The 25945-nt window shown below is 36.3% G+C and overlaps 2 protein-coding genes across 2 annotated transcripts; both read right to left on the bottom strand.

Annotated features, from left to right (window-relative positions):
* Window positions 1-2639: 2639 nt before the first annotated feature.
* LOC122230147 (olfactory receptor 5H2) lies at window positions 2640-3587 on the bottom strand. Its single transcript, XM_042955850.1, has one exon. The coding sequence runs from the start codon at window positions 3567-3569 to the stop codon at window positions 2640-2642; it is 930 nt and encodes a 309-aa protein (XP_042811784.1). The 5' UTR covers window positions 3570-3587.
* A 19537-nt stretch (window positions 3588-23124) lies between these two features.
* On the bottom strand, window positions 23125-24054 carry LOC122230138 (olfactory receptor 5H2-like). Its single transcript, XM_042955839.1, has one exon. It carries the CDS (start codon window positions 24052-24054, stop codon window positions 23125-23127), a length of 930 nt encoding a protein of 309 aa, XP_042811773.1.
* Between the last annotated feature and the right edge of the window lie 1891 nt (window positions 24055-25945).

Genomic DNA, 25945 nt, shown 5'->3' with positions numbered 1-25945 from the left:
GCGCTGGCTGTGGAACCTGCTTTAGATTCTCTCTCTCCCTTTCCCTCTGCCTCTCCCCTGTTTGCAGGTGTAATATTTCTCTCTCTCTCTCTCTCTCTCTCTCTCTCTCTCTCTCAAAAAATAAATAAATAAAAACCACAATTACATGGTCAATTAATCTTCAACAAAGGAGGCAAGAATATGCAATGGGAAAAAGACAGTCTCTTCAACAGATGAAGTTGAGAAACTGGAAAGCAACATGCAAAAGAATGAAACTGGATCACTTTCTTATACCATACATAAAAATACATTCAAAATGGATGAAAGACCTAAATGTGAGACCTGAAACCATAAAATTCCTAGAAGAAAACACAGGCAGACACTGGCCATACCAACTTTTTTCTAGATATGTCCCCAGAGGCAAGGAAACAAAAGCAAGAATAAACTATAGAGACTACATCAAAATGAAAATCTTCTGCATAGCAGAGAAAACAGTCAACAAAACTAAAAGGCAGTCTGTGGAATGGGAGAAGATTATTTGCAAATGATATATGTGATAAAGGATTAGTACCCAAAATATATAATGAACTTGCACAACTCAACACCCCCAAAACAAATAATCTGATTAAAATATGAGAAGATGTGAACAACCATTTCTCCAGACATACAGATGCTCATCACCACTTATCATAAAGGAAATGTATATCAAAACCACAATGAGATACCACCTCACTCCTGTCAGAATGGCTAACATAAAAAACACAGGAAACAATAGGTGTTGCTGAGGATGTGGAGAAAAAGTAACTCTTACACTGTTGGGAACAATGCGAACTGGTGTAGCCACTGTGAAAAACAGTATGGAGGATTCTCAAAAAGTTAAAATAGAAATCCCCTATGATCCATCAATTGCACTACTGGGTATTTACCCAAAGAATACAAAAACACTAATTCAAAGGGACACATGCACCCCTATGTTTATAGCAACATTATTTATAATAACCAAGATATGGAAGCAGCGCAAGTGTCTATTGACTGATAAATGGATAAAGAAGTTGTAGTGTACACATAATATATATATATGTAATATGTAATATATAATATATATAATACATATATTACACACAATGGAATATGATTCAGCCATAAATAAGAATGAAATCTTGCTTTTCAGTGAGATGGATGGAGCTAGAGAGTATTATGCTAAGAGAAATAAATCAATCAGAGGAAGACAAATACCATATGATTTCACTCATATGTGGAATTTAAGAAACAAAACAAACAAGCAAAGGGGGAAAAAAAAGAGTGAGAGGTACAAACCAAGAAACAGACTCTTAACTATAAAGAACAATCGGATGGTTTCCAGAAGAGGGGGTGTTGGGGGATGGGGGACATAGGTGATGAAGATTAAGGAGTGCAGTTTAATGATGTGCACTGGCTGATTAAAATAAAACTGTAAAAAAATAAAAATAAATAAATAAAATAAAAGATCTTATAAAAAATAAGTAATTACATTGGTGGCCTAAAAGAATAAATAAAATATGCATTGTTTCAAACAAGTGAGCATTTCTGTCTTCTTGGATGTAATCTGGAAATGCACCAAGGAACTGTAATATTAAGAATGACCTTGAAGAAAGGACACCATTTCAACTGTATGTGAACATGGGCACACTTGAGGAAGGATTCTCTGTAGAGAGACCATATGAACAAAAACATATATTAGGAGGAAGTATACGGAAGGCTTTTAGTAACTTAGAAGTTCAATAGAATTGTCAGGAAAGAGACTTCAGAATCAAATCAAGATTTTATTGGGAAGTACCTCAAATACTGCCATGGTCACAAATGCAGAATAATATATAGAGAGAGGTATACATGTTTATATACCAACTGTATATCATGTCATCTGTATATACATGTGAACATAAAACATATACATATGCATATATAGAGTTCTATATATGTATGCTATATATACACATAAACTGGTAGATATGACCATCCTTGAAAAGTTATTCAAGAGGCATATTACTGAGTCAGACTTCTGCTTATGAAGAATAATCTGACAGCATTGTTTGGGAAATAAGAGGATATCAACAGGATGTATGAGAAGTAATAAGACTATGACAAAAGGCAGATGTGAGTAGTTTTAGTGTGTGAGCCTCAGTGGTTTCAATAGGGTTGTATATGGAATTAGTGGTGAGAGAGGAAGGGTAGACTGAAATTGGATCACTCATTATACTTTTTTGCCTGTGTTCACTCAAACACAACACTGACTCCACTATGGAGTGAAATGTGATATGAAAATTTGGGCTACACAGCTGTATGACTGTCAAAGATATTATATTTAAATTATTTTCAGAGAAATTACACTATTACAGTGCTTAATGCATTTCTGAAGCCACATTGAAAACATACAAACATACAAAATATTTTTTTTCTTAATTATTATAGTATGACAGGAATACCTGATTAAAATTCTTTCTATATTTTGAATAAAATACACACATATTTAGATGGTCATTAGTATTCTCACCTTAAGTCATTTGAATGCTAAGGCAATTATAACTGCAAAAAACTTTAAACACCAATCAACACATAGCAACATCTAGTCTGCACAATTTTGTGGAATTTTAATGGAAGAAGGACAGATACTAGTATGAGTACTAAGCATTTCTCTTTAACATTTTACTCAATGACTCTATGACTTTCTTATTTCTCAGGCTATAGATAATTGGATTTAACACAGGAATTATGACAGTATAAAATAGAGAGTCCATCATATCTTGATCATCTGCCTGTGCAGATCCAGGGCGCACGTACATGAAGAGAAGGGGGCCATAGTATAAAGATACGGATAAAAGATGGGCTCCACAAGTAGAGAAAGCTTTCCGTATGCCTTGTAGAGACTTCTTTTTTAAGATTGTAAAAAGAACTAGTGTGTAAGAGACAAGAACAGTCAAAATGGTGAATACTTGTATTGACCCAGAGAAAATAAATACCATCAGAAAATTAATAGAAGGGTCAGTACAAGAAATCTTAAACAATGGCATAATGTCACAGTAAAAGTGATGTACTATGATGGAATCACAGAAGGTTAATCTGAATAACAAAGCATTGTGAATTATGGCATGAAGAAGGCCACCTGAAAATGACAAAACTAACAGCCGGATGCATAGTGTATTGGACATAATCACTGGGTAAAGTAATGGTTTGCATATGGCCACATAGCGATCATAAGCCATTGTTGCCAGCAGAAAACATTCTGTGGTTACACTGATTGCAAAGGAAAAAAATTGTACCATGCATTCAGAGAGAGAGATCATCTTACTCTTGGCAAAGAAGTTGACCAGCATCTTGGGGGTCACTGTGGATGATATCCAAGCATCCACAAATGCCAAACTTCCAAGGAAAAAGTACATGGGGATGTGAAGCTGAGGTTCATTCCATATGAGGGCAATCAGACCAAGGTTCCCCACAATGGTGAGAAGATAGATAACCAAGAACACCAGGAATAGGGGGATTTGCCACTGTGGTTCATATGTGAGTCCTGTGAGAATTAACTCTGTCAGCAATGTTGCATTTTCCTTTCCCATGTCCTCACTGGGTGTTGCCTGAAATGAAATGGAATAAGTTTTTTAAATGTCAGTAAGAATTTATATGTGAAAATATAGGGAGGAGATTTGAGATACAATTATGCATATCATAATGTCCTCTCAATTTTATGTGTTACCTATGTAATAAATGGAATCTGTTTTGGGGACTAGGAAATAAATGCAGTTACTCACATTTTTTAAATGTGGCATGGTTAACAGAATTGGGAAAATGAAAGGCATTGCACATATGTGCTAAATTTATGGGATAGGATTGCATATGAAAAGCAAAGTCTATATCTGGGATGTGGATATTGGGTGAAGGGAAAGAAGCTTGAAGAGCCTGGGATATAAAATGAATTGAATAGCCCAGGAAGGACCTTGAACATTATTCATCATTGAATAACCATTCACTGAAAATGTAAGAGAAGGGAGTGGCGTTGTAAGATTCTTTTTTTAGTGAATATATGGTAGTGTGGAAAATAGACTGTAGGGAGAAGAAATTGAGGTCAGGAATACTAGTCAGGAAGATGTTACTGCTATCCACTGGTTCTCAACCCAGTTTACACATTGGAATTCTCTGAGCAACTTTTTGTGCAGAATATAGATCGTGAAGTTTTATTTTAGAATTAGATTTAGTGAGTCAAGAATGAAATCTAATAATCTGCATTTTAGACTTGCTCCTCAAGTGATTCAAATACATATGATATGGCTAGTTCATGGGTGAAATCACATTGATAATGATGGGGAAGATGAAGAGAGAGATGGAAAAGAGTTTAGAATGTAGAAACACTACTTCTGTGACATATTGGAGGTGAAGGGGTGGTCACTGAAGAATAGAGGAGTCACTCGGTGACTAAATAGATTCGTGTACCCAAAGAAAATGAAAACACTAATTTGAAAAGGTACATGCACCACTATATTTATTGCATCATTCATTATTTAGAATGGCCAAGATATGGAAGCAACCTAAGTGTCCATCTATAGACAAATGAATAAGCAAGATGTGGTGTGATACACACACACACACACACACACACACACACGCACACAATGGATATGCACAATGGATATATATGTATATATTAATATCATATCTGTATCTATATCTACCTATGTATGTATGTATCTATCTATCTATCTATACACACACACACACAATGGAATATTACCAGTCCTAAAAATAGGATAAGATCAGGCCATTTGATACAACAGGAATGGACCCAGAGACTATTACACTAAGTGAAATAAGTCATACTGAGAAAGACAAATATCATATTATTTCACTCATATTGGAGTTTAAAATAACGAATAAACAAAGAGAAGAATAAGACCTATAAATATAGAGAACAACTTGTTTGCCAGAGGAGTGGGGGAGTGGGCAAAATGGGTGAGTGGGCTTCCAGGTATGGAATGAGTAAGTCAGGAAATAAGTCACAGCATAAGGAATATAGTCAATGATTGTAATAGCAATGTATGGTGACAGATGGTAGCTATGCTTGTGGTGAACATAGCACAAGGTATAAACTTTTCCAATTACTGTTTTACACCTGAAACTAATGTAACATTGTGTGTTAACTATACTCAAATTTTAAAAAAATCATGAAATTAGGATGCATTGCCAGTGTGTAGAGAGAATGTCCTCTGAATAGCGAGGTAATAAATACTTTGTTCTATGAATCTACTACAAATAATGACTTGAAAGTCATTGGGGTAGCTGAAGGCATACCTATGTATGCATCTATCCGTTGGAGAATACACAAAGTGAAGAGAAGGGTGAGGAACTAAACTGACAAAGTACACTAAGGTGGTTATAGAGGATATATATCATTTTTAGATAGCAATCTGATCCTCTTTCTGCTGCATAATCTTAGTGGCAGGCAAAGTTTACGATCCACCCTAGGAGCCAAAGGAGCTACAACTGACTTTCCTGTCCCCCTAACAACTAGAGTGAGGGGACATGAGATGTGGATGTGACAACTGAAAACCACCAACACTGGATTTGGAATTTGGAATGAGGGAGAAAAGGGACAAGGAAAAGAGAATTTGAGTTGCTAAGGCAGCCAAGGCACAATATGAAGACTCCAGCAAACGCATCATGCACTCACACCAATGACGCTGGCAGTGGCATTTCCACATAGCAAGGGAACACAGCCCTCATGGAGCCAGTGGTGGCACACGATTTTTGTTGCTGACAGACTGCCTTGCTTCTTCTGTTGCTGCCCATTTTTTTCCTTCTGATTCCTTCTATCTCCCTAGCATTTCTATGTTAGAGAAAATCCATTCATAAACATCATTTCTTGTTGAAACTAATTGCTCTGACTGACAGATGAAAGTCAGGGAGAGACCAGGAAAGGATACTGAGCAGAATGATCAAGAAGAGAAGGGAAACAGGACAGATGTGTGTCATGAGCATAAAGAGAGGAAGATATTTAGGAAGGACAAAGAAAGTTATGGTACCAATTGCTAAAATACATGCTGTATTAGGACAAGGTGTGAACAGATATAATTGAGAATGGAAATTAAGAGATTTTTAGTGGCTTTAGCACAAAATTTCCATTATGTGATGCAGTGGAAGACAGAGACTAATGAAAAGTGAATGGGAAACAAATTGCACAGCAGTGAACAGGGAAATTAAATTGAACATCCCAACAATGTGGAGGACAGTTGTTGTATGTATGCTGTGGGTGAACAAATAGAACATTTTTTCCCTGATATTGTCTTAATAAAAGTTTTCAAAAGAGAGAAATGGAGAGGAAGGCATTAAGAAGAGAAAGGAGGTAAAAGTAGGAGAAGGAGCAATTTTGGCTGGTGAAAAGATCAGGAGATGGAAGAAAAGCATTAAGTAGAGAATACTAGATGGATGGGTCAGTGTGGGAAAGACCACAAAGAAGGAGGAGGAAGGACATATCAGAGATAAGCAATGGACAACAAAAAAGGAAAGGGTCAGAGTTTATCTTAAGCTTGGTTTTCATGTAAAGTTGTCGGCATGTCAATCTTTTCTTTTTCTCTTAAAATTTCCAAATTTATTTTCCTATGGAGTATGTGTATGCAAGAGATTTTAAGTTTAACTTTATAAACTTTGTGCTATTCATATATATACTAACACTGTCTAAAAGTTCTGTTCATATTAAAAGTGCTTTCTAATTTTTATTGCAGGAATTAGAACTTATTTTTTCTAGAAATCCTGCTGGTTTTACTTGAGAGCACTTTTTCTCCACCATTTATTTTCAGCACAATAAAACTGAGTCAAAAACCAGAGTGAAATACAAGTGACATAGATAACCAAAACCAATGGTTGCAATTGTTGAATGCATATGTATTTGAAAAGAGCTTATTTCCATGTAATCTCAAATCATTAAATTATTGAAAATTCTGAAGTTCAACTTGTGTGTGGTACTTATCAAGCCGTAAAAGCTGGAGCTGCAAAGGGACACTTACTGCCTATTTCCTGCTACATATATAAAAAATAATCAATGAAATTATTGCCAGAAGTGGGAGAAAGGATAGAGTTAATATGCAAGTGACTTTAAAAGTATTAATCAGAAAATGTGATCACTTAAACAAATGGAGCTTTTAATCAGAATAACCAGATCCATTTCTTATGTAGGAATCATTAAGACCTGATACTTAAATGCAGTTTAAATTGTTTCACATTTTAGTTCACCACACTTATCTTCTAAAGCCATTATAGCTATGTTAAGAGACAATAAAGCATTGTTAAAGGGAGTAATTCAGCCTCACAGTTATTTTGCTTATCTAGATTATGGCCATCAAAATAAAATATACAATTTACACACTATTTTTTTCCATTATTTACCTGGCTTTTTGGCACCTGTAAACCCAATGTGAAATTTTTATAAATGTAATAGTATATCAACTTTGTATAGAAAAGAATAATGAATATTATAGAAATCATTTCTCTCTTACCCATATCTTATAAGAATTTGAGGAAATTGCTTCAAATTGTTAGGCTTTCTAAAGTAGATAAAAATATAGTAGCAATGGAATGACCATAACATAGGTAGCAACTCTTTGTACACTGATTCACTTTGGAGGCTTCACAAGCTCAGGAAAATGTTGCTTATACCAGTTTGTTTTGAATATGAGTTGGCCAATTGTCATAAAACTATGTGCTTTTGCCAAAAAAAGGAAGGCGTGAAGAACTAAAATTCCCCTAACAGTGCCCAAGGATTCCCCTCAGGACAAAAGTAAGGTGCTCTTTTGAGCATTGTAGATTTGAATTTGTGTGAAAAGTACAGGTATCCCATAGGGCAACACGTTCTGTAGAATACAGGCTCTGAAATCGTAAACATCAGGTCATGGTATACATTTCTAGTTTTAACAGTTGAAATTGCACTTTATGACACTACTGTCTCCCACAAATGACACTTCTGACATGTTTACACAAACTTCAGTTTGTCTATGTATTTTGATGCTCTGAGTACTTTGATTAATATGGTCTTCTCTAAGCTAAGCATACATGATTTTATTGAGACCAAAGTTCTAGATTCCTTTCAAGAGCCAACCCCAAGGAAAGTTCCTCCTCAAACAATCTACAGCTCACAACCCAGACCTACACCTAACTCCACATTTTAAGATGAAGTATGATCAGAAATCTTAGGCAAAGTTCAGGGGAGGTCAAAGGCAGAACAAAGATGATGAACCACAGTGAGAGGTGCCATAGATCAGTGCTTCTCAAGCTTTAATGCTTGTGAATCTCCTGGAGACCTTTTAAAATATAGATTCTGTACCAGTAAGTCTGAGTGGGGTCTAAGGGTCTTCATTTCTAACATGGTTATTGTTGCCTGTGGACATATGTCATCCACAAGGCCTTCATCATTGGAAGGCCTAGATTATCAGAGCGCCTAGGTCATGGGAGAAGCACAACGTGGCACATTACAAATGGAGAAGCTAGGAGTAACCAAATGAGGCAAGGAAGGCCAGCGTGGGTGGGATCACACATGCCCATAGAGGCTAGTTCAGAGACTTTGTTTTTACCCCAATTTAAAAGACATGAAGTTACTTGAACATGGTGGTAACGTACTCAGGTTTGCTTTTGTGCATTAGCAATGTTGTCAGTGAACTTTCATTCAGAAAAATAAAATTTAATTTGCTTATTTGTGACATTTTTACTTGACCTTTGAAGAGGAGGAAAAAATGTTCAACCTACACATGAGACTTGATTGGTAAGATAAGGAAAAGCAGACAGCATCTTTTTTGGCAGACCAATTAATCAGTTATCTCACTTGCTTATAATTTGGCCTGTGAAGGCCAAAATAGAGAAAAATAAAACAGCTTTAACATAAAGCAAGCTTGACTTACATTTACTGACTCCTTCAATTCTGTATAATTATCTCTTAATTCACTCTGCTACCTATCTGTGAGTACAGAAGATCTGTAATGCTACTTCCAGTAAGAGTTGTTTTTTCAATTTTAGTCATTTATACAAGTGGGTTGTGGTATCCCTTTGTGGTTTTCACATGTATTTCCCTGATGACACATGATATAAAGTATCTTTTGTGTCCTTTTTTGGTATCTTTTTATCTTGTTTGTGTCTATTGTTTGTGTCTGATAAGCTGTCACACTGGCTCATTGCACAGATGACATTATGATGTTCAATCCCAGTGAACAAGAAGTAGCAACTATGCTATGCTTCTTGATAAGACAGGTGCATGACAGAGGGTGAGAAACTGACAAAAATTAAGAGGCCTATTTCAGTGAAATTCCTAGGGAGCCAGTGATACAGGGCATGTGGACATACCCCGTCCAAGGTGAAGGAGAAGTTGTTGCATAAGTCCCCTCTTACAACCAAAGGAGAGTCACAACACCTAGTGAGCCCCTGTGGGTTTGGGACAGAGTATAATCCTCATTTTGGTGTGCTACACTGGCCCATTTGCCAAGTGACCAGATAAAATGCTAGTTTTGAGCAGGCTCAGAACAGGAAAAATCTTTGTCATAAGTGTTGGTTGCTGTAGAAGCTGCTCTGTCGCTGTGCCGTGTGATTCAGCAGATCCAATGGTGCTTTAAGTGGCAGATCAGGCAGGGAGGCTGTTTGGAGCCTTTGGTAGACTTCTGTAGTGAGCCTCATGTGTAGCCCTTAGAATTTTGGGGCAAAGCCCTGCCATCCTTGGTGGATAACTACTCTTCTTTTAAGAAACAGCCGTTGGCCTGCTATAGGCTCTTAGTTTAGACTGGATGCTTAACTATGGGCCACTAATTTAATATGCATCCAAAGTCGCCCTTACAAGCTGGATGTTCTTTGATCCACCAGGACATTAAGTTAGGCATTCACAGGCTCATTCTATTGTGAGATGGAACTGGTATATACATATGTGTGTATATATACATATATATATATATATATGTATGTATATATATACGTATATATGTGTGTGTGTGTGTGTATATATATATATATATATATATGTATATGTATATACCAGTTCCATCTCACAATAGAATGAGCCTGTGAATGTATATATACACATACATATATGTAGGGGTCAGAGCAGGCCCTGAAGGCAACAGCAGTTACATGAAGAAGTGGCCTAGCAGTAGGCTGCTACACTAGCCTCTCTCCCAGGATGCACCTATGGGGAATTCTCTAGGATCAGTTGACAGAGGAAGAAACAAAATTGGGGCCTAGTTTATAGATTGTTCTGCACAAAATGCAGACATCATCCAAAAGTGGACAGCTACAACACTACAACCCTTCTCTGAGACATTCCTGAAGTACAGAGGTGAATGGAAAGTGGCAGAATATGATGCAGTGCACCTGGTTGTTCACTTTGGAGGACAAATGTCCAGATGTATGATTGTATTCCAATTCATGAGCTATGACTAAGGAAATTTGTAGAAGAGGTATGTGAACAGATCTCTCTGCAAGGGTGAAAAACATAAAGATATCTGTGTCTCATAAGAACAATCATTAAAGGGTGACTTCAGCAGATAAAGATTTAAATAATAAAGTGGATAGAATAACCTATTTTGGACAATAGTCAGCTTTTTTCTTCAAACATTTTTTTGTTATCATCCAATGGGCTCATGAATAAAGTGACCCAATGGCAAGGAAGGACGATATGCATGTGTACACATCATGGACTTCCATTTACTAAGGACATCTTGGCGATAGCCATTGCTGAGTGCTCAGTCTACCAGGAACTAAAACATGAGTCTCTTATATACCACTGTTTACTAGAGTGATCAGCCAGCTGCCTGGTGGCAGGTTGATTACATTGGACAGTTTCAATCATAGAAAGGAAGTGTTTTGCTCTTACTATAATAGACATTTACTAGATATAGATTCCGCCCACCCCCATGAATTTGGTTCTACCAAAACCGTTGTCTTGGACTTAACAGAATTCCTTACCCATGTCATAGTATTATACACAACATTTCTTCTGACCAAGGAATTTACTTCACAAAGAAGTGCAGCAATGGGCCTGTGATCATAGAAGTCACTGCTCTTGCACTGTTCCCTACCATTCTGAAGAAACTTGTTCAATAAAATAATGGAATGGCCTTTCTGAAGACTCATTTGTAGCAGAACTAGATGCCAGTACCTTGCAAGGTTAGAGTACTAAATACTGATTGGCATCAGTATTTAATATGTGGTGATGGTTCCCCTATAACCAGGTTCCACAGGTCCAGGAATCAAAGGGCAGAAATGGGAGTTGCACCACTCATTGTTACCCCCTAGTAACCCCCTGGCATAATTTTTGCTTCGGGTTCCCTTGATCTTATGTTCTGATAGCCTAGAGGTCTTGGAGCCAGAAGGAGGAATACTTTCATCAGGACACACAACAGTGATCCATTGAGCTGGAAATTAAGATAGGAAAAAGTTGCTATGGCCAAGGTCAAAGAGGTTGCTGCCTGTGTTCTCCTCTAGGAATTTGATGATTTACTGTTTGACATTTAGATCCTTCATCCATTCTGAATTTATTTTTATGTATGGTGTAAAAAAAGTGGTCCAGTTTCATTCTTCTGCATGTTGCTGTCCAGTTTTCCCAACACTATTTGTTGAAGAGACTCTCTTTTTTCCATTGGATATTCTTTCCTGTTTTGTCGATTAGTTCACCATATAATTGTGAGTCCATTTCTGGGTTTTCTATTCTGTTCCATTGATCTATGTGTCTTTTTTTTGTGCTAGTATCCTACTGTCTTGATTATTACAGCTTTGTAATAGAGCTTGAAGTCTGGAATTGTGTTGCCTCCAGCTATGCTTTTCTTTTTCAACACTACTTTGGCTATTGAGGGTCTTTTTTCCTTCCATACAATTTTTAGAATTGTTTATTCTAGCTCTATGGAAAATGCTGATGTTATTTTGATAGGGATTGCATTGAATGTGGAGATTGCTTTGGGTAGTACAGACATTTTAACAGTGTTCGTTCTTCCAATCTAATGAGCATGGAATGTTTTTTCATTTCTTTGTGTCCTCTTCAATTTCTTTCATTAAGTGTTCTATAGTTTGTCAGAGTACAGATCTTTTACCTCTTTGGTTAGGTTTATTCCTAGGTATTTTATGGTTTTTGTGCAATTGGAAATGTGATTGATTTCTTGATTTCTGTTTCTGCTGCTTCATTATTGGTGTATAGAAATGCCACCAATTTCTGTACACTGATTTTATATCCTGTGACTTTGCTGAATTCATGTATCAGTTCTAGCAGTGTTTTAGTGGAGTCTCTCAGGTTTTCCATGCAGAATATCCTGTCATCTGAGAAGAGTGAAAATTTGACCTCTTCCTTGCTGATTAGGATGCCTTTTATTTCTTTTTATTCTCTGATTGCTGAAGCTAGGACTTCTAGTACTATGTTGAGAATGAACACCCCTTTCTCATTCCTGACCCTAGGGGAAAGGCTCTCAGTTTTTCGCATATAATGTGTGGATTTTTTGCATATGGCCTTTACGATGTTGAGGTGTGTTCCTTGTTTTTTTTTTTTAATTTTTATTTATTTATTTTGATGGAGAGACAGAGACAGAGAGAAAGGGAGAGAGAATCGTAAGCAGACTCTGAGCTGTCAGCACAGAGCCCAATACAGGACCCAATCTCACAAACTACAAGATCATGACCTGAGCCAAAATCAAGAATCAGACAATTAACTGACTGAGCCACCCTGGTGTCCTGAGGTATGTTCCTTCTATCCCTACTTTCTTCAGAGTTTTTATCAAGAAAGGGTGCTATATTTTGTCAAATGCTTTTTCTGCATCTGTTGAGAGAATTATCAGGTTCTTATCCTTTCTTTTATTAATGTGGTGTATCACATTTATTGATTTTTGGATATTGAACCACCTCTACAGCCCAGGAATAAATCCCACTTGATTGTAGTGAATATTTCTTTTAATGTACTGTTGGATTTGATTTGTTAGTAACTTGTTGAGAATTTTTGCATCCATGTTCATCGGGGATATTGGACTATAATTCTCCTTTTTAGTGTGGTCTTTGTCTGGTTTTTAAATAAAGGTAGTGCTGGCTTCATAGAATGAGTTTGGAAGTTTTACTTCCATTTCTCTTTTTTTGGAACAGTTTCAGAAAACTAGGTATTAATTCTTCTTTAAATAGCTGGTAAAATTCCCCTGGGAAGCCATCTGGACCTGGACTCTTGTTCGTTAGAATATTTTTAATTACTGATTCCATTTCTTTGCTGGTTATGGGTCTGTTCACATTTTCTACTTCTTCCTGTCTCAGTTTTGGTACTTAATATGTTTCTAGAAATTTATCCATTTCTTCAAGATTGCCCAATTTGTTGGCATATAATTCTCATAATACTCTCTTTTTATAGTTTGTATTTTTTCAGTGCTGTTTGTGATCTCTCTTGTTTCATTCATGATTTTATTTATTTGAGCCCTTTTTCTTTTGTTTTTGATAAGTCTGGCTAGGGTTTTATCAATTTTGTTAATTTTTTTCAAGGAACCTGTTCTTAGTTTTGTTGATCTGTTCTGTGTTTTTAATTTCTATATCATTTATTTCTCCTCTAATCTTTATTTTTTCCCTTCTTCTGCTGGTTTTGGGTGAGGATGTGTTTTCTGCTGCTTTAGAGTGAAATGCTCTGAATATATATGTAAAGTTCACTTGATCCAGTGTGTCATTCAAAGTCATTGTTCCCCTGTTGATCATCTGCTTAGATGATGTGTTCATTGCTACAAGCGGGATATTAAAGTCCCCTACTATTATTGTATTATTATCAATGAGTTTCTCTAAGTTTGTTTATTAATTGATTTATATTCTTTACTTCTTTCAAGTCGAGGGCATAAATATTTATAATTGTTAGATCTTTTTGTTGGATAGACCCCTTTATTATGATATAGTGCTTTTCTTCATTTCTTATTGTAGTCTTTAGTTTAAAATATAGTTTTTCTGATATAAGTATGGCTATTCAAGCTTTCTTTTGATATCCATTAGCATGATAAATGGTTCTCTACCCCCTCACTTTCAATCTGGAAGTGTCTTTGGATCTAAAATGAGTCTCTTATAAGCAGTATATCAATGGGTATTGGTTTTTTTATCCATTCTGATATCTTGTGTGTTTTGATTGGAACATTTAGTCCATTTACATTAAGAATAGATATTAATAGACATGAATTTAGTGCCATCGTGTTAGCTGTAAAATTGCTGTTCCTGTGGATTGCCTGTGTTCCTTTCTAGTCTATATTGCTTTTGGTCTCTCTTTCCCACTCAAAGGGCCCCCTTTAATAATTCTTGCAGAAATTTTAGTATTGGATAAAGGGCAAGTTTCCAAAATATATTAAGAGCTTATCAAACTCAACTCCCCAACAATAAATAATTCAATTAAGAAATAGGCAGAACACATGGACAGACATTTCTCTAAAGAAGACGTAAAGATGGCTAATAGACACATGAAAAAAATGCTCAGCATCACTCATCATCAGGGAAATACAAATCAAAATTATAAGATACCACCTCATGCCTATCACAATGGTTAAAATGAACTCAAGAAACAGCAGATGTTGGTGAGGATGTGGAGAATGGGGAACCCTCTTACACTGTTGGGGGGATGTAAACTGGTTCAGCCACTCTGGAAAACAGTGTGGAATTTCCTCAAAAAGTTAAAGATAGAGCTACCCTACTACCCAGCCATTGCCCTAGCAGGAATTTATCTATAGGATACAAAAATAGGATACAAAAATATTGATTCAAAAGGGAATATGCACCCCAATGTTTATAGCAGCACTATCAACAACAGCCAAATTATGGAAAGAGCCTCAATGTCTATCAACTGATGAGTGGATAAGGCAGAGGGTATATATACACAATGGAATATTACTCAGCCATCAAAAAGAATGAATTTTTGCCTTTTCCATGTGGATGGAACTAGAGTATATTATGGTAAGCAAAATAACTCAGTCAGAGAAAGACAAATACCATATGATTTCATTCATACGTGGAATTTAAGAAGCAAAACTGATGAACATAAGGGAAGGGAAGGAAAAATAAAATAATATAAAAACAGAGAAGGAGGCAAACCATAAGAGACTCTTAACTGTAGAGAATAAACTGAGGGTTGCTGGATGGGAAGCGTGTGGGGGGATTGGCTAAATGGGTTATGGGCATTAAGGAGGCCACTTGTTGTGATAAGCACTGGGTGTTATATGTAATGATAAATCACTGAATTCTACTCTTGAAGCCAATATTACACTATATGTTAAATAACTTGAATTTAAATAAAATCATGAAAGAAAGAAAAAAAGATCAGCATGGTTTCTTTGAGTTCTACATTCCTTGAATGGTCAGAAAAAAATGAAGTTACTGTGTTGGCTCTGGTGGTTGATGCTGATTATCAAGGGAAAATGGGACTAGTCCACAGTGGAGGTAAGGATGAATGTGTCTGGAATACAGATCATTTAGGGTGTCTCTCAGTATATCATTCCTTGTGATTATGGTCAATAGAAAACTTCAAAAAATTAATGTAGGAAGGACTTCTATTGGCCCAGACTCTTTAGGAATAAAAGTTTGTGTTACCCCATCACGTAAAGGACCTGACCAGCTAGGTACTTACTGAAGGCAGAGGGAATATGCAATGGGTAATAGAGGACTGTAGTTATAAATTCTAGCTATATATACATAATCAGTTACAGAAATGAGGACAGCAATTGCCAGGAGTATTTGCCTCCTTAATTTTATGAGTACGTTTTTGCGTGCCTGTATGTGTACATGTAGCAAATGTCTTTGGTTTCTTTTCACTATTATTCCTTTATCCATGTAACATAAGATGTATTGCCTATATCTTATAGTAATTAAGCATTGTTAATTTGACATCATAATATTTAAGTTACCAGATATCAAAAAGATGAGAAAATATTACTCAAGGAATTCACCTCCTCCTCTGGGGAAGGGTTTAGTGCATTTTCGATGTACACAGCATACTTTTATCATGTGAGGCAGAATTATCACCATGCTGTTGTCCTAATTTGGGGATTAAATATAATTTAAGGAATTGTGTGTGTGTGTGTGTGTGTGTGTGTGTGTGTGCAAAGTGACATTGGGTGGACTTATGATGTTTCATTTTATGTGTCAATTTGACTAGACTGCAGGATGTCCAGATATCTTATTAAACATTTTTTCTCGTTGTGTTTGTAAGAGTATTTCCAAAAGTTATTAGTATTGAATTGGTGGACTAAGTAAAGCAGATAGAGCTCACCATTATGGTGAGCGTCTGAATTAAACAAAAAAGACAGAGGATGGCTGAATGTATCTCTGCCTGGCTGGTTTACATTGATCTTTCCCTGCCCTTGGTGATCCTGATTTGAGGACTCAGACTTGGCCTGGAATCTATACCATAGTTCTCCTGGGTCAGGCCTTTGAGCTACAACAAAGGCTCTCCCTGTCTCTAGCTTGCAAACGGCAGTTTCTCAGACTTAATAATTATATGAGCCAATATTGTATTAAAAAATCTTTATATTATAAAGATTTCTTCTTATAGATCTATATCTATATAATCATATTGATTCTGCTACACTGGAAAATCCTATACTAATAAAACAATTCATTGTGATTTATTCAATTTCTTGCTTTACATTGAAAATAGAAGAAAATGTCATGATGCTACTGTTAGCTGTTTCCCACAAATAAGTCTTTTAATTAGTTAGGTAGGTAGGTAGGTAGGTAGGTAGGTAATTAAGTGGGCTTCACACCCAGCATGGAGGCAAACATAGGGCTTGAACTCATGACCCTGAGTTCAAGAGCTGAGATGCAGAATCAGACACTTAACTGACTGAGCCACTCATGCACTCCAAATTAGTCTCATTTAGAAAGTACCTTCTCAGAAAAGGTAAACATCACTTTATTATAACATCTGGAACATCTTGGTTGTGAATTTTCATTGATAATGATGAACCTAAAGTTGATCCAGCTTGAAATGTCTTTTTTTTTCATTTTCTTAAATTAAATTTTAGTTAACATACAGTGCAATATTGGTTTCCGAAACAGAATTCAGTGATTCATCACTTACATACAACACCCAGTGCTCATCACAAGTGCCCTCCTTAATACCCATCACCCATCTAGCCCAACTCCAACTCTCTTCCATCAACCCTCAGTTTGTTCTCTATTGTTAAGAGTCTCTTGTGGTTTATTTCCCTCTTTTCTCTTTCCTCCCCCTTTCCCATATGTTCATCTGCTTTGTTTCTTAAATAAGCTTGAAAATTATTTTTTTTTAATTAACTGAGGTCCTATCCATTAACCTTACTCAAATGAGGCAATGGAGTTTTGATTTGCTATCATCACTTTCAATCATGGCACCCAAGAGAAAGTTATAAAATGGTCCAGAATTCTTCATCCTTTGAAACAGAAGCCCAAATGAAATCTGGACCCCCCTCCCATAGCAGGGAGGAAAGTACAAACCAGAAGATAGAAACCTTTAGAATATTTGCATATTGTGTTTAAGTAGGAGATAGAGAATGTGTAGAAACTCTATTTTGACTGGTCTCTAAATATTACAAAAATTTTGCTTCACTGATTATTTTAAGTATGGTTTCAAACCAACAGAATTAACATTGCTGACTCAGAAACACTAATGGTGGAGCCTGTCAATATGTTTTCACAAACTCTCCACATGATCTTAATGTTTAAAGACCACCATTTTAAAAGAACAACAACATGAAAGCCTATACCAGAGAGATTGTGACATACACCTAATACACATACTCAGTAAGATTTTACCATAGCTACTCTACAACCTAGATGTTGAGAAATACTGTTCTAGTGTTGATTGGTGTTTATTTTTTTTTCTTAACCTGGTTCTTTGAATACAATCTAAGATACTTTTTTTAACAATCTTCTGAACAAAAGAAAGTATTGGAAAGTGATGAAAAAAAATGTATATAGTATATGTGTTTAAAGAGGTAGGAACTGTAAGTTATTTTATTTTTAAATTTTTATTCAAGTATAATTAGCATACAGTGTTATATTTCAGATGTACAATATAGTGATTCAACAATTCTATACATTTCTCACAGCTCATCATGGTAAGTGTACTCTTAATCTCTTTTATCTGTTTTACCGATCCTCCCCTCTGATAACCACCAGTTTGTTCTCTGTATTTGTCTGCTTTTTATATTTGTCTCTTTTTTTCTTTGTTTTGTTCATTTGTTTTTTTTTCTTAAATTCCACATCTGAGTAAAATCATATGGCCTTTGTTTTTCTCCAACTTACATTTCACTTAGCATAGTACTCTCTAGGTCCTTCCATGTTTTTGCAAATGGCAAGATTTCATTCTTTTTTATGGATGAGTAATATTCCACTATTACAATTTCTTCTTTATGCATTCATTTATGGATAGGCACTTGGGTCACTCCCACATCTTGGCTATTGTAAACAGTGCTGTAATAAACATAGGGTTGCATATATCTTTCTGAATTAGTTTTTTCATTTTCTTCAGGTAAATACTCAGAAGAAGAATTACTGTATCATATGATAATTCTGTTTATTTTTTTGAGGAAACTCCATACTGTTTTTTACAGTGGTTACACCAGTTTGCATTCTCACCAAATGCATGAGAGTTCCTTTTTGTCCTTTATTATTTTTTCTTTTTTTATTTAATTTTTTTAATGTGTGTTTGTTTTTGAGAGGACAGAGTGTGAACAAGGGAGGGACAGAGAGAGAGGGAGACACAGAATCTGAAGGAAGCTCTAGGCTCTCAGCTGTCAGCCCAGAGCCCGGTGCAGGGGTAAAACTCATGGACCACAGGATCATGACCTGAGCCAAAGTTGGATGCTGAACCTACTGAGCTACCCAGGCACCCCTGTCTTCTGTTATTTCTTGTGGCTTGATTTTAGACATTTTTACAGGTATAAGGTGGTATCTAATTGTCGTTTTTATTTGCATTTCCCTGATAATTAGTAACGTTGAGCATCTTTTCACTGTCTGTTGGCCATCTGTATGTCTTCTTTGGAGAAATGTCTATTTAGATCCACTGCCCATTTTTTTTTTAATTTTTTTTTTAACATTTATTTATTTTTGAGACAGAGACAGAGCATGAACGGGGGAGGGTCAGAGAGAGGGAGACACAGAATCTAAAACAGGCTCCAAGCTCTGAGCTGTCAGCACAGAGCCCGACGCGGGGCTCAAACTCACAGACCGCGAGATCATGACCTGAGCCGAAGTCGGCTGCTTAACTGACTGAGCCACCCAGGCGCCCCATCCACTGCCCATTTTTAATCAGATTGTTTGGGTTTCCTGGTGTTCAGTTGTATAAATTCTTTATGTATTTTGGATATTAACCACTTATTGGATATATCATTTGCAAGTATCTTCTCCCTTTCAGTAGGTTGCCTTTTTGTTTTGTTGGTGGTTTTCTTCACTGTGAATAAGCTTTTTGTAGGAACTGTGAGTTCTTTTAAATCTCCAGATTAAGAAAGCGAATGCACCTTGATAATAAAGAGCATTTCAAGTATGTTATCTATATTTCTAAGGGATGGTTTAATCCCACATCAGCAGTGGTAGTTCCAGACAACTAGGTGAATTTAGCATTGTAATATCATCCTTTACATCTAAATATCTATTAAATAATACATATGTAATTTCATAGTTTCTTTTTAAAGGAATCACCAGAATTAAAATATGGGCTTTACACAGATGTATATTTTACCTCTTTCCGAACATGCTACTTAGATGACAAAAATAATGTATAAAATGAATAGATCTATAACAGAAATGATAATAGGATTACACCAATGGGCAAAGCTTTTTGGTGAATTTCTAGAAGGAATAAAGTAGTTGGTATTTTACTGAAGTTCAAACTGGAACAAAGGAATCTATAGACCTGACATATACAACAGGGGGCTGCAGAGGAAATCTGAGCTCCTGAGAGGCCCCCAACTGTCTGTCCCATACTCATCCAGCCTGAAGTAAGACTTGACAGGTAACACATCATGCTCACAGAGTCACAGCTGGATGTCAAACTTCTCATTCAAAGAAAAAAACAGGAAAACATACCTTTCTAATGGCTAAAGAAATACACAGTAGTAGTTCATATTATTATTTTCGCTTTGGTGTCATAACAACAAATGAATGAAAAAAATCTAGACAATTGACAAGAAAAAGCAGAACAAAGGGAATATTATATAGCAACAAAAATCAATGTAGCTATAGATATATGAAATAACATGAATTCTTCAGGTTTAAAGAGTAAAAGCAGTTGGACTGTGATCCATTCATTTCCTTTACTGGGGCTTGAGGGCCTCTCCTCAGAGAAACAAAAAGGGCAGATTACCTGTTTTAATCTTGTGACTTGTACTTCCAGAAATACATAATAATGACTTTAGTTTTAAATATTTATATGTTTTATATCTTTAAACAAGCATCTAATTAAAGGGCTTCTCCTTGATATTTTGTTATGCTTTCCCAGGTGCTAAATCTAATGTTAAGAAGAAGAATTCACTATTGGGGGCACATGGGTGGCTCAGTTGGTTGAGCGTCCGGCTTCAGCTCAGGTCATGATCTCACGGTTCGTGAGTTTGAGCCGCTGCTGTGCTGACAGCTCGGAGCCTGGAGCCTGCTTCAAATTCTGTGCCTCCCTGTCTCTGCTCCTTCCCCACTCATGCTCTGTCTCTCTCTGTCTCCCAAAAATGAATAAACGTTAAAAATTTTTTTTAAAAAAAGAAGAAGAATTCACTATTGGTTTATGATAGTTGAGATTATCATGAAAGAAATAGGAAGGAGAGCTGGCCTGCAGCAGCCATACCAAACCTAGTAATCTCTCTGAGCTCATGACCATACTGAAAAAGAGTGACAGTCTACTATATTCCACGTATTTAGGCTGTAAGATTTTTAAATTTCATAAGTATTTCACAAATACTTACTTAGGACCTTGTGTGTAAGTCATGTCCTATGCACTGCACAAGATAGAAAGAGTTCTAGGACTTCTAAATTGTCATCTAAGTGTGTAGACCAAAAATAAGTACTTTTGAAGACCAAGTGTGATCTAAGGATAAATAAACTAACAATGCTTCACATGAATATGCATTCCTATCCTCTTTAAGGTAATCTGCAAATGCATCAAGGAAGTTGTAACATTTAAGACAGAACTTGAAGAAAAGATATCATTTCAATTACAAATAAAAATTGGTAGTTGTGGTGTGGAGTGGAGGATTTTATTCTCCCTGGAGGGATGCATATGAGAAAAATGCTGAACCTGAGAGAGTGAGGTATGTCTAAAAAGCTTTCAGTAACTCTATATGGATTTAACACAGGACCTATTAGGGCACTTAGGAGGGAAGGGACTTCAGAATTAAGCCAAGGTTTAAAAAAATGGGGCACCAGGTGGCTCAGTCAGTTAAGCACCCAACTTTGGCTCAGGTCATGATCTCACAGCCCTGCATAGGGCTCTGCACTGACAGCTCAGGGCCTGGAGCCTGCTTCAGATTCTGTGTCTCCCTCTCTCTCTCTCTGTCCCTTCCCTGCTCACACTATGTCTCTCTCTCCTTAAAAAATAAATAAATACTAACAAAATTAAAAATAAAAGCCTCAATGCCAGGGTGAATAAATGCAGGGTAGAAAAGATGCTGGTAGATATATAACATATAATCTGGACTTACGCATGAACAAATACATGTATATATATATATGTACATAAGTCCAGATATATATATGCCATATATCCACATAAGCTAGTAGCAAAGACATTCTATTAAATGTTATTGAAAAGGGATATCATTAATCTGAATTATGCTTATAAAGAACAACCTAACACCTTTTTTTTGGAATTAAAAGAGAATCAGCAAGAGGAAGGGGTTAAGTAACTATAGAGTGTCACAAATCACAGAGGTAGGTAATTATGGGGGTGAGAGCCTTAGTGGTATCAGTAGGACGGTGTACAGAATTAGTGGTGAGAGAGGAAAGGTGGGGTGGACTTGAAGATGAATCACTCATTAAATTTAGCAAATGGAGTGTAATAATAAGTAACATTAATGGACTTTGAGGCACAAAACATCTAAACTCTTGTTGATTTTCATGTCTCTCTGAGCCACTCACTGCACGCTATGACATTCTATCAACTTAACATTATTTAGACTTTGGTAATGTACATTTGAAGCCCTATTTGAAGTTTATTAGTTTTGGTTATTAGTGAAGTTTTCCAGATTGCCCAACCACATACAAACATAGTTAGAAAGGACCCATAGAAGGCATCATAGACAATGAGAGGCAACTTGCCTTTGCTCCCTCTAAGCACACTAAGCTAAGCATCTCTTATAGTTTGGCCCTGTCTTCATTGTCTTAACACCTTTGTCATTTTTACCCTGTTTCTCCTATTTCTTTTTATTTCTTTCTGTGACATGAAAGTTGAATCTCCACAAGAAGCAAAATTCACCAGGCTTCAAATAAGTGGAAAGAAAAACCTTTTGAGGGCTGCAGAATTCCTAGAATTTGCCTCTGTTCACTCAAACACAAATCTGCCTATACTATCAAGCTAAATTCAATATGGGTCTCCAGGCTATCAAGCTGTATAAGGATCAAAAACATAGTAATCAAGTTCTATTCAGAGGCACTATGTATTTTAGTACTTAATGCATTTATAAAGTCACACTGAAGAATGTACAAGCCTGTGAAATGTTTTCATTTTTGTTTTCTCCTTTAATTATTTAAGTATGATAGGAATGCCTGATTAAAATTCCTTGTGTGTTTTTGACTAGCAAAGACAAATATTTTAAGTAGATTATCAGGTTCTCCCACCTTAAGTCATTAAAACAGTAGGGCAAATGGGGTGCTGGGGTGGTTCAGTCAGTTAAGCGTCTGACTCTTGATTTTGGCTCAGGTCATGATCTCATGGTTTGTGAGATCGAGCGAGCCCCATGTTGGGCTCTGCACTGACAACATGATCCTGCTTAAGATTCTCTCTCTTCCTCCCTCTCTGTCCCTCCTCTGCTCTTATGCATGCATGCACACTCTCTCTCAAAATAAGCAAAGATTTAAAAATAAATAAATGAAAGATTAGGGCAATTATAACTGCAAAAAAATTTTAATACTAATCAACACATAGCAATATCTAATCTGCACAATCTTGTCATTTTAATGAAAGGAGAATAGATATTAGTATGAGATCTAAGCTTTTCTCTTTAACATTTTTCTCAGTGAATCTATGACTTTTTTATTTCTCAAGCTATAGATAATTGGATTTAACACAGGAATTATGACAGTGTAAAATAGAGAGTCCATCATATCTTGATCATCTGCTTGTGCAGATACAGGGCGCACATACATGAAGAGAAGAGGACCATAGTACAAAGAGACAGATAAGAGATGGGTTCCACAGGTGGAGAAGGCTTTCCTTATGTCTTGTAGAGACTTCTTTTTTAAGATTGTAAAGAGAACTGATGTGTAAGAGACAAGAACAGTCAGAATGGTGAACATCTGAATTGATCCAGAAAAAATAAATACTATCAGAACATTAATAGAAGGATCAGTACAAGAAATTTTAAATAATGGCATGATGTCACAGTAAAAGTGATGTATTATGTTAGAATTACAGAACGTTAATCTGAATAAAAAGCCTGTATGAATTATGGCATGAAGAAGTCCACCTACAAATGATGAAACTAATAGCTGCATGGATAGTCTACTGGTCATAATTACTGGATAAAGTAAAGGCTTGCATATGGCCACATATCGATCATATGCCATTGTTGCCAGCAGAAAACATTCTGTGGTGGCACTCATTACAAAGGAAAAAAATTGTATCATGCATTCAGAGAGAGAGATCATCTTGCCCTTGGCAAAGAAGTTGACCAACATCTTAGGGGTCACTGTGGATGATAGCCAAACATCCACAAATGCCAGATTCCCAAGGAAAAAGTACATGGGGATGTGAAGCTGAGGCTCATTGCATATGAGAGAAATCAGACCAAGGTTTCCCATAATGGTGATGAGATATATAACTAGGAATACCAGGAACAAAGGAATTTGCCACTCTGGTTGATATGTAAGTCCCATGAGAACAAACTCTTTTAGCTCTGTTGCATTTTTAGTTCCCATATTCTTAATAGATGGCATCTGAAATTAAAAGCATTAAATGTAAAAAGAACATTCATTAAGGTTTATAAAAGAAAATTCAGTGAGGGTAACTGAAATAAAACCGTACACTAGCCTGAAGACCCTTTAATTTTATTTACTCTTACATGGAAGCTATTTGGGGGAATTGTTATGTTGGAAAAAACACAATTATTTCAATTCAAAATATGTAAAGAATAAGCAGATTTAGAAGACAGGAAAAACATTCTGAACATGAGCAAACTTATGGAGTAACAATTGAATGAAGTAGGGAAATTCTGTGTGTAGAACGTTGATGCAGCATCAAAAGTGCAGATGTTAGAAGGGCTTGGATTATACAGAGTTGAATGCCCTGTGAAATATCTTCAATTTTATTTTCCAAACAATAGGCATGGGCTGAAAAGTTTTAAGACGTGGAATGACATCATCAGATATTTGTTAAATTAAATGTTTGGTAGTAGTAAATAGGCTGAAGGGAGGGGACAGTAGAGTTAAGGATACTAATCAGGAAGCTGTTACTAATGTCCAGTGATTCCCAAACCAAATTATACATCAGAATTGTCTAAGGGAGTTTTTGTACAAAATACAGATTGTGAGATATTAATGTAGAGATTAATTTGGTAGCTCATAATTTCGTTGTAATAATATGCATTATATAAATGCTCCCCAGTTGATCAAATAGCATGTGAAGTTCTTAGTCCATGTGTGATATGACGTTGGGGGTGATGAGTGGGACAAAGTGATAGATCAAAATAAGTCAGAGTGTATAGTTACTAGGACTCGGTAACCTATTACATGTGAGGGGAGGTGGTCAGTGAAGGAAGAAGACGCTTGGTGCCTGGATAGATGGTCATCAAAAACTGAGACTGAGGACTCAGGCGTACTGGCCAATTTTTGCAAGGAGCATTCTGGGACCATCCAGGTGAGACGTACTCAGCAATATTGTTCTATAAGATCTTAATAGAAATGACTTGGGAGGCGTTGGGGTGACTAAAAGCATAGTTATATATGACTCACCCATTAGAGACTGTGCATAAAGTAAAAACAAGGAGGGCATAGAAAGTAACTTCAGAAAGTTGTAGTAAAGAGATTATGAAATGGATGTAAGTCGTTTATTAGATGGATAATATTTAACCCTCTATTCTACCACATGAGTCTTAGTGGCAGACAAAAGCTGTCATACAGCCTAGAAACCAGCAGTTCTAGAAACTTTCCCATCCCCTTGCACATAGAATGAGGGGACTTGATGTAGGTTTGGCCAAACACCTACTCTAGATTTGGAATATGGAGAGAAGTAAACAAAAGTTCAGGGGGGAAAAAAAGAATTTTCATTGCTAAATCAATCAAGGGAGCAATATTAAGACCTCAGAAAATGGATCCTGCACCCACATCAGTGGCATTATCGGTGTGAGCTATTGCATTCCACATTCAGCAGCAAGGCAACAGCTCTTTTTGAGTTAGATAGAAGAGGGACATAATTTTGGCTGCTGACAATCTGTCTTTATGTTCCTGTCCATTTCTCCAGTGGGTTTCTCCAACTCCTCTAGAAATTCTATGTTAAATCCACTTTCCGTTCAATTAACTCTTTCCGTCTTGCAACCAACAGCTGTAGCTTATACAATAGGAGAAAAGGAAAGACCAGAAAACGATACTGGGCAGAGTGATCATAGAAGCATAAAGGAATTGTAAAGCTGAGTGTTGTGGAATTAAAGAGAGTGAAGTACAGTGCCAAAAGTGAAGTAAGTGCTCTGGTAGGGTGAGTGATCAGTGATCATTAAATGTGGGAATTAAGAGATTAGCAGTGGCTTTAGTGAGAGCAGTTTCTATTTTGTGATAGAGTTGAAGTCAGAGAGTAATGAGTAGTGAATGGGAAACA

This window comes from Panthera leo, chromosome C2, assembly GCF_018350215.1.
Source record: "Panthera leo isolate Ple1 chromosome C2, P.leo_Ple1_pat1.1, whole genome shotgun sequence".
Classification (NCBI taxonomy): Eukaryota; Metazoa; Chordata; class Mammalia; order Carnivora; family Felidae; genus Panthera; species Panthera leo.
Note: the sequence above shows the minus strand (reverse complement) of the source record. Positions and strands in the feature narration are given on the sequence as shown.

What these genes read in the sequence shown, in the direction of transcription:
- LOC122230147 (XM_042955850.1), bottom strand. Translation starts at nt 3,569, where the DNA reads ATGGGAAAGGAAAATGCAACATTGCTGACAGAGTTAATTCTCACAGGA.
- LOC122230138 (XM_042955839.1), bottom strand. Translation starts at nt 24,054, where the DNA reads ATGGGAACTAAAAATGCAACAGAGCTAAAAGAGTTTGTTCTCATGGGA.